Raw genomic sequence first — 10,493 nt, 5'->3', positions numbered from 1 at the left:
TTAGATCATAGAAAGATGGGAGACAATATGAATTTTCACAGTCAACCTAAGGGCTTTCCTGATTGAGGACTGAGAGATATTATGGAAGAATGACAAAACACAAAATGATAAATACGAAATAGTGACAGAATAATTGCGAAACACTAACTGGACAAATGCGAGACATCGTTTAGATGAATGTGAAATACTAATTGGATTGATGTGAAATTGTAAGTTTTCAATGATAATTTATGTGTTTAGACAATTCTTAGTATTCAGTGACAACCTAAGTTTTCTTATGTTTTTCAGTGAAATGTGAAATTACAGACAATCATAAGACAATATGGCTGAAATATCATAAATAAACAAGCATAATTCCTATTGTTGGCCAGAACAATACCTGTTGGGTTCCCACTGCGGATAAATTTGAGCTACACTTATTCATAGCGGACAACTTAGGAGTTGTTGGCAATAGCAAGGAAGGAAAAATGAGAGGGGGTGGGTGAATCAATTTTCACCAGATTAAATCAATTAAGCAGAATCTCAGATCTGATCAACTGCATCAAAAACAAAGATAACAACAATTACAACAACACACAAAACACCAATATTTTTGACGTGGAAAACCCAATTAAGGGAAAAACCATGATGGGAACCTACCCACAATAAGATGATACTCTGCAGTAGTATGTGTAAATATTACAATGGGGAATGCACATGCATTCAGGCACATTGTCTAAAGCTCATTGCTCAAATTACAATGACCCAGAAGGATCCAACCCTCAAGGAACGTTCACTACCTTATAAAAAGATTCAGACTACAATCCAAAAAGAATGAACTACGAAAATGGCATCTGCTAATACCTGATGACAGTTTCAGTTAAGCTCAAATGTCTGCCTTTCAGCAATCTCTGCTCAACACACCACACCGAAAGATGAATTCACTTGATTGCACATACACCAATCTCTGACAATGCAGACTCAACAACAACCTCACCAAAAAACCCACCAATTACATGAATACTATGCCCATTTATATGAATCATCAACCTTGATTACAAGGTCGACCAAACCCTTAACAGCTAATTACAAAACTACATCACATGATACATAAATCAACCACTAGACCAATACGATACCATATACATCATAACATGGACCTAAATCAATTCCTCAAACATGCACCACCACCAGGAATCTCGCCAAGATCAACCACAACATGTTACACCACCAAAATACCACATAACATGAAGAATATCACTAGACCGATAAGATCATCAAGAAATCACACAATAATCAATGCAGACCACCAAAACAAATAGAACATGATTAGGAAACACCAACAATCACGTTAGAACCATCTGCAATAGCTGCACCAACACCACTTATTTAAATCTTCATCGATCAACACACTAACACTCAAGAACACTTAACATCAGCAACTCAGATAAGAAAGATAGCTTCCAGGGCACCAAATCATGAACCATTTGAAATGAAAATACACACAAGCATCCCAAACACTCTCCCAAATCTGTAACACAACATATGATCATACAGGAGCACAATAGATCAAACACCAGAACACTGAAAACTAATCTCCATACTGGAATCCACAACTCGACCAAATTATCACATAGCATCATGGAATCAATAAAGAATGAGGTATCTCTAGTTGTTTCAACATCCTAAATAGATAAACCAATTAGATCAACTCACTACAATCACCAGATCACTAAAACATTTCTTCGTAACACCAAAATACAGGAATATGTTGACATCAATGACAACAACATATCCTACCAGTAGCAATATCCAACAAGAGTTTGGTAGCACTGGCTCCCTCACCACGACACTCACTTCTCAAGCATACCAAACTCCAAATTCCCAAAAATCCAAAGATTCAAAGGATTTGTATCTCTACTTTGAACTGTGAGATTATGGGATGTCCGACCTCCTGCACTAGCAGATAGAAGGTTTTTGGTAGCTAAAACAATAAGTTTCTAGTTTGAGCATCCCTTCAGGTCCCCATACATGTGGCGTTTCGCTCTTATAAAGAGGCCTCCCAGCCCTTGTGAGTTTTACGCATCATTATGGGTACTAAAGGAGATAGATATCGGTATGACACATCAACACCTGTTGCTTGAGAGTTTTCTCATAGATACATTTATTTATAATGGCTTGGAAGGGCTTGACCTTAGTCTCGTTTCCAGTTGGGTCGTTACCTCTCACCTAGCCTTATGGGCTACTCGGGAGGCAGACCCTCTAAAAGGTAAAACATAAAGAGCCTAGTGCTCAAAACATGACAAACACCTATTAATTTTAGTGCACCAATGTAAGTGTTATCTATTCTAGAAATCATAGATAATCACCTAATCTACCCCTGCAAACAAATGATTAGTAGTTATATAAATTTGTCTTCGACTGCTTGTAATCATCTTTGCTTGACTCCAATTGCTACACGTCGCGAACATAAAGTTAACACTACAAAAAAAAACTAAACACAAACTAAAAACAAAACATTAACAATTAAAATCAGACAACAAAATGAAAACCCTAATCCTCCAAATGCGAAACAGGCATACAATCAATGTGAAATAGGCAATAGACACATGCAAAACAAGAAATAAACAAATGTGGAACATAAGGATAACCAATGCAAAATGTGAAATAAACGAATGTGATAAAGAGACTGGACGATTGCGAAATGATGATAGAATGAATGTGAAATACTGATTATACCAAATCTATTATAGGGGAAATTTATCATCAATTGATTAGATTTAATGAGTCAACCACCAAAACTCAAATCCAATTAAGCAATTTGTAAACACAATAAAAAATATGCAAATATCAACAATTGAATAATGAAATCAATCAAATAGAACTCAATCAATCACTGTCTGCATGAAAGCTCCTATTGCTCTTCTCTTCCTTGTGGAATGTTGGCTCTCAGAGTTGCACTTGAAAACCTGTAGAATGATAACACAAGAATTCAAAGATAGTGGTTGATGAAAAAGGGGGATTGATGACAAATTTATAAAAATTGGAGAGAGTTGATTGATAGGTGGAGTTGAAGTGAGCAAACAAAGCTAATTAATAGTTAGAGAGGTGATTGAGGAAGTTAACTAAATTAATAAACTAGTCAGAAAAAGTGGAACTCATGGGTGACTGTTAGTTAGAAATTAGCACGTGCAATAGGAATTTAGCATAAGATTGCATTTAATTAAAATTTGGATTTATAATTGATTTTTGAAAATATCCAAAATCATGTACATGAAGCAATATTAGAATTTGAGGAAATTAGAATATTTGAACTAGGAGAAAGATTAGATTAAATACATTTAAGTAATTTATTTAATTTGGAAGACAGAGTTAGCTAATTAAACAATTTAAAAAATATATTTAATTAGGGGGAAAATAGAAATTAAATTTAATTAAATAATAAAAGATGATTTAACTAAAGTTGTAAATACAAAATTAATTAAATAATAAAAATCTAATTAAATTTAAAGAAGATGAGGTTGCATGATTAGAAATGATGAAATGTGACGATTGAATTAGTTTACAATTAATAAAGATGAATAATTAATGTGTTAAAAAACACAAGCTTTCAACCACAATGACCCAACATGGGTTTGAACCTTGGTGGCCATAAGGACAACACCATCACTTAACCAACACATTATGAAAAATACCCATATTATTTTAAGATTATTTATATTTGATATTTACTAATATTAATTATAACCCTCACCTTAATAGGATACCATTAATAATTATAATATAACACTACATTAGGAATATATGTTTATCTTTTCATACTTAGGAAAAAATTATGATTATTATGTGAGCCTTTATAAATTTTTAAAGTTTAATTTATTAATGAATTTTTGATGGGCACAAGTGGAATGTGTGTGTATATATATATATATATATATAATTTAATTCTACTATACAAAAAAAAAACTTTCTACATATTCAAAAAATCATTCATTCAATGAGAATAGGAATGTTTAAATTGTAAAGGGTAGTTATATATAGATTGAGATATTCTCAAATATTAAAAAAAATCTTTTGATGTATTTGAGTTAATGAAGCATTATAATAGCCTTTAATTTCTAGGCCGCAATAACAAAACCCTTTGATGGCTTTGATGTTTTGTGCCAGGTCATTCCTAACGATAAAATTTTTCATTTAAAATATCTAAATATAATTTAATTCTATGACAATAAAAATTAATACCTTGTAAATGTTTAAATTGTAGAGGATGGTTATATATAGATTGAGATATTGTCAAATATTAAAAAAAATATTTTGATGTATTTGAGTTAATTAAGCATTATCATTATGATAGCTTTTAATTTCTAGGTTGCAATAACAAAACCCTTTGATGTTTTTGAGTTAATGAAGTACTGTCATATATTTTTGTTGTTGTTGTTGTGCTAGGATATTCCAATCATTTAATAATCATAGGAATGTTTAAATTATAGAGGGTGGTTTTATATAGATTAAGATATTGTCAAATATTAAAAAAATTCTTTGATGTATTTGAATTAATGAAACATTATGGTTATAATGACCTTTAATTTCTAGATTCTAATAACAAAACTCTTTGATATTTTTAATTTAATGAAAAATTAAAATATCTATATCTAATTTAATTTTAGATCAACAAAAATTAATACTTAAGTTAAAAAAATCAATCATTTAATAATAATAAGAATGTTTAAATTATAGAAAATGGGTATATATAAATTAAAATATTATCAAATATTGAAAAAATTATTAATCTCTGACTCCAATAACAAAACCCTTTGATATCTTCAAGTTAATTTAGTTTTAGATCAACGAAAATAAATGCTTCGTGCACGCTAAGAATACCGAATCGAGATATTTTATCTTCCAAGAAAAAGTATCAGTTTTCTTTACCTAATAGTGCGTCCAAAAAAGCACGTTGCAGAAAAATCTGTCTCCCGGTCTTTGACATATATACACACACGTCCTACGAACACATACACAGTGTATATACGTCCCGCTCCGCACGCGTCCCAGCCACATCCATAACCTCAAATAGGCTTTGAAAGTCGGTTTCAGGACGATTCGACGAGGCAGCACACATTATACTTATGGTATGTATATGCCCATCATGGACACCATGGAGCATGGATCATGTATGTATGTATGAGCGTCTAAAAGGTGCTGATGCTGGCGTACGGCGAACCCCATCACTGATAAAGAAGCATCGCCAGCAAACAGCCCACTGCAAAAGAAAAAAGTTGGGCAAAACCCAGAAGACAGAAATCTGAAGCCAAGGCCAAAGCAGAGGCAGAGGGAGAGGCAAAAGGCAAGCAAGAGTGGAAGAAAAGAGGGAGGAGGAAGAGGAAGAGGAAGAGGAAGAGGAAGATCTGAGTCAAGCTTGGCAAGATGCAGAGGCCGCCCATGCCGGAGGATTACAGTCTGAAGGAGACGTCCCCCCACCTGGGGGACGGGCGGGTGAGAAGTAGTGGGTGGGGAGGTGGTGAGCGCTCCACCTCGACCTATGACCTGGTGGAGCAGATGAAGTATCTGTATGTGAGGGTGGAGAAGGCGAAGGACCTTCCGGCCAAGGACATAACGGGCAGCCTGGACCCTTATGTGGAAGTGAAGATGGGGAACTACAAGGGCACCACCAAGCATTTTGAGAAGAAGACGAACCCAGAATGGAAGCAGGTGTTTGCCTTCTCCAAGGACCGCATCCAGAGCTCCTTCGTGGAGGTCACTGTGAAAGACAAGGACATTGTAAAGGATGACTTCGTGGGGCATGTTGTGTTCGACCTGAATGAGGTGCCCACCCGGGTGCCCCCGGACAGTCCCCTGGCGCCGCAGTGGTACAGGCTGGAGGACCGAAAGGGGGAGAAGGTTAGGGGTGAGATAATGCTTGCCGTCTGGATGGGGACTCAGGCGGATGAGGCCTTTCCGGAGGCCTGGCACTCGGACGCTGCAACGGTCCATTCTGAGGGTGTGACGAGCATCCGATCCAAGGTTTATCTTAGCCCTAAGCTCTGGTATGTTAGGGTTAATGTTATTGAGGCGCAGGATCTCCAGCCCTCTGATAAGGGACGGTATCCGGAGGTGACTTGTAAGGTGCAACTGGGGAACCAGATGCTCAAGACAAGGCCTTCGGCTACCAGGACTACTAGTCCTTTGTGGAACGAGGATCTCGTTTTTGTGGCGGCTGAAGCCTTTGAGGAGCATCTGGTGCTGAGTGTGGAGGATCGGTCTGCACCTAACAAGGATGAGGTTATGGGTAAGTGTACAATTCCCCTGTCTACTGTTCCCAAACGGCTTGACTATAAGACTGTGAATTCGAAGTGGTATAATCTTGAAAAGCCTAGCCTGGCGGATACAGAGCCAAAGAAGAAGGAGATTAAGTTTGCCAGTAGGATTCATCTGAGGATTTGCTTGGACGGGGGTTATCATGTATTGGACGAGAGCACACATTATAGTAGTGATCTGCGGCCCACTGCAAAGCAGTTGTGGAAACCCTCCATTGGGATTTTGGAAGTTGGGATATTGAGTGCCCATAATCTGCTGCCCATGAAGACAAAGGACGGAAGGGGGACTACCGATGCTTATTGTGTGGCGAAGTATGGGTCGAAGTGGATCAGGACGAGGACAATTATTGATTCATTTAGTCCCAGGTGGAATGAGCAGTATACTTGGGAGGTCTATGACCCTTGCACTGTGATTACAGTTGGTGTTTTCGACAATTGCCACCTGCATGGCCATGGTGGTGGTGGGAATGGAGACAAAGGCGGTGGGGGCGGGCCTTCGGTTAAGGATGCCAAGATTGGGAAGGTGAGAATCAGGCTTTCGACCCTAGAGACTGATAAAATTTACACTCATCAGTACCCCTTGCTGGTTCTGCATCACAATGGAGTGAAAAAGATGGGAGAACTTCAATTGGCCGTGAGGTTCACTTGCTCCTCGCTTGTTAATATGATGGCTATCTACACCATGCCGCTGCTACCCAGGATGCATTACATGTATCCATTGAGTGTAGGCCAGCTAGAAAGCCTGCGGTATCAGGCAATGAACATTGTGGCTATGAGGCTGAGCAGGGCCGAGCCTCCTTTGAGGAAGGAGGTCGTAGAGTACATGATTGATGTGGATTCTCACATGTGGAGCATGCGGCGCAGCAAGGCCAACTTTTTCAGGATCATGGGTGTGCTGTCAGGGTTCATAGCCGTAACCAGGTGGTTTGGGGAGATTTGCTATTGGAAAAATCCCGTGACAACGGTGCTAGTCCATATCCTGTACCTGATTCTGGTATGGTACCCTGAGCTTATTCTGCCCACTGTTTTCCTTTATATGTTCTTGATTGGAATATGGCATTACCGCTGGAGGCCACGGCATCCTCCCCATATGGACACTCGCCTCTCGCATGCTGAGGCTGTGCATCCTGATGAGCTTGACGAGGAGTTTGATACTTTTCCGACTTCGAAGGGATCAGATATTGTAAGGATGCGGTATGATAGGCTCAGGAGTGTTGCAGGTAGAATTCAGACTGTGGTTGGTGACTTGGCGACCCAGGGGGAAAGGTTTCAGGCACTCTTGAGCTGGAGGGATCCTAGGGCTACTACCATATTTATTACTTTTTGCTTGTTAGCTGCCATTATTCTCTATGTCACACCTTTCAGAGTGATGGCTGTGATTTCAGGCTTTTACATGCTGCGCCATCCTCGTTTTCGATACAAGCTTCCTTCTGTCCCACTCAATTTCTTTAGGAGGTTGCCTGCACGAACGGATTCTTTGTTGTAAGCAGTTGAAGCTATCATTCATTTTCTTGGGTTATGCTTTTTTCTTCTTCTTGTTTTATCAATCACTATTCCTCTTCCAACAAGCCCAACTTCCCAGGCTGCTGCTGCATTTTGGCAATTTATACAAAGGATATGTCAGGATGGCATTTTGGCTTGACAAGGCAGACCATTGTTTAACTTTTGTTTTGAGCAGGAAACTTGATGTCATTTTTTTTTGTAACTCCAATTATGGAATTGATATTAGGCGGAGTTTATGGTACTGGGAAGATATGATGTATACACTTACTACATGCTAGTGGAGCTTGTGAATTATGTCTTTAGATTTTATCCCGGAACTTTATACAGGGAAGATTTGTACAGTCAGGTGGACCCTGTTTTTGGCAATCCATTTGCTTTTGAAACGGTTCCTTTCCTTTGTTAATAAACAGTAGGTGCAGAATTTATGCCAATTCAAAGATTTATGTTTTGTGTTGTTCTGCCATGCAGGTATGATTTCTTTCAATTGAATGTTTTGATTGGCAAGCAAACAACAGGATATTTCTGCTTTTTTGGGGGATAGGCGTTATTTTTATTGGGATTGGGAATGTTCATATTAATGCAGCTTTTCTTTTTATGTTTGAAGCAGTTAGTATAGTTTCTCTTACTCGTTTCCATTGTCCATGTCTGAAAAACAACAAATTACTAAGAAATTCAGAGCTTCGACATTTTCATTGTAGACAAATGCTTTTCTGCTTAGATGGCTGGTTGAATTGCTTGTGTTTGCATTGATGTGATACGAAATCCAATGTTTAGCAATTTTTAGCAAGTTTGCAATTTTCAGCAAGTTTAGCTTTGTAACCTTGCTGAAGGTTTGTTTATATGTTCTTGCTGAAGGTTTGTTTATATGTTTCCGAAAAACAATCTTTCATTTGGTCATTGTTCTTAGAGAACTGAAAAATATAATGTTTCTCCAAGAAGACTCGCGCATATGCTATACAGTATACACTGTTCCATAGAAAATGATCCTAAATCCTTCCAAAGTTATACTGCTAAAACCATTTGCCTTTCCTGGCTCGAGAAGTTTGCATCATCAGTCAGAGGCATTAAAATATATTGCTGAAACCATTTTTTGTCAGAACATTAATAATGCCATTTCTGTTCTCTGAGTCTACTACTTCAGGGATAATGCAGTCAATGAACTTGAATTTTATTTCTCCTCGAATATCTATCAAGAAGGTTGTAGTTTGGTCGAATCTTTTCTTGTCTTGATTGTTGCAGGTAGGTAGAAAAGGCTTTGGATAAAGTAAATGAAGGGGCTTCTTGAAGTAATGGTTTGTAGTTTGTTAGCAACTTTGAAATGTTTTTATTCCCCGATAAATGCCGTGGATGAGTCTTGTGTTTCATTTGGATTCAAAAGATTTTTTTTTCATTACTTGCTTATGGAGAAGGGAGCGGTAGTCATGACTCAAACACTTCAATCTTCTGAAAATTTTGAACTCAACCATAAATCCACTCCCAAGTACATCAACAGTACAGAAAACTGCAACAGGATCAGCAATATGTTGCAGAGCAAGGGAGGTGTTCTAATGCTCATCTTTATCATTTTACATCATGAGTGGAATCATTCAAAGAGAATCACCCTGAACATGATCACCACAACCCAAAACACCACGGCCTAGCCTTTGTACTAAGGATTTAACTCTACCTGTGAGATTCTTTCCTCAAATGTCTTCCCTAGCCTTTGTACTAACATTGAGAACTCTACTTGGTAGATTCTTAGTTTCCTTTAATGCCTTCCAGCCTCCAGCTCTGAGACCTATGAAGAGCTTCTCTGTCACTGTTGCACATGTTGAAATCAGTAAGGAATCTTGCCTTTGTACTAAACATTCAACTCTACTTGGGAGATTCTTAGCTTCCTTCAATGTCTTCCAGTCTCCAGCTCTGAGACCTATGAAGAGCTTCCCTGTGTCACGGTTGCACTTGTTGAAATCAGTAAGGAATCTTACTTTTCCTGGCTGTACTTTCTTCACCCCTTGAAGTTATATCGTGGCTTCTTTTACCTTTTCCATATTTGGTTTCATTTTGTACACAAAAATGTAGCTAAAGCAAACGCAGTCTGTAATAGAACTGAAGCAATTTATCAGGGGAAGCTAACCTGTTGTAGCTGTGCATAATGAGAGCATTCTTATGATAATATCTCTGGTCTCGTCTAATTGAGTCAGCAAATTGTTATCATTGTGTTTGCTCTCTAACATCAGAGACCTTAACATGGTAGGAAGAAATTTTTATGTTGTACCAGCAACCTACGTGACAGATTTCCGTATGGACCAAAATAGTGACTAGACCCGTAACATATGAGACTCTTCCATATAATTTTTCTCTGTTTTCTTGAGCTTCGTTTGTGATCCATATCAGATAAGTAATTGACTGCGTCAAAAATAGGATAAGGATACAAATTATGATTTCATTTTCTTGTGAGCAATCATAACTATTCAAACACGAAGTTTAACATATGGATTAGCGTATGTTTCACCAATAGTTTGCAGCTCGAATCAAATCTTTTATCGCTGCTGAGGTTCTTTTGCACCGAGATTTTAGTTTATTTATTTATTATTATTATTTATTTTAGATATTAAATTAATAAAATATTTTTTAATAATTTAGAAGTATTTATGATAGTTACACAAATTTAATTTAGTTTTTTTCTAAAATAAGTGCCCGGTAAACTTTATTTAC

General features: G+C 37.6%; 1 protein-coding gene across 1 annotated transcript; it reads left to right on the top strand.

Moving 5' to 3' along the window:
* The first annotated feature begins 5,087 nt into the window (after positions 1–5,087).
* On the top strand, positions 5,088–8,244 carry LOC131036184 (FT-interacting protein 3). The gene has a single exon (XM_057968008.2). The coding sequence runs from the start codon at positions 5,404–5,406 to the stop codon at positions 7,777–7,779; it is 2,376 nt and encodes a 791-aa protein (XP_057823991.2). The 5' UTR covers positions 5,088–5,403; the 3' UTR covers positions 7,780–8,244.
* The last annotated feature ends 2,249 nt before the right edge of the window (positions 8,245–10,493 follow it).

The sequence above is a fragment of the Cryptomeria japonica genome, chromosome 4 (assembly GCF_030272615.1).
Source record: "Cryptomeria japonica chromosome 4, Sugi_1.0, whole genome shotgun sequence".
In the NCBI taxonomy this organism is placed as follows: Eukaryota; Viridiplantae; Streptophyta; class Pinopsida; order Cupressales; family Cupressaceae; genus Cryptomeria; species Cryptomeria japonica.
The sequence above is the reverse complement of the archived record's forward strand: the minus strand, read 5'-3'. Positions and strand labels throughout refer to the sequence as shown.

Coding starts and splice junctions, on each gene's coding strand:
- LOC131036184 (XM_057968008.2), top strand. CDS start 5,404: ATGCAGAGGCCGCCCATGCCGGAGGATTACAGTCTGAAGGAGACGTCC.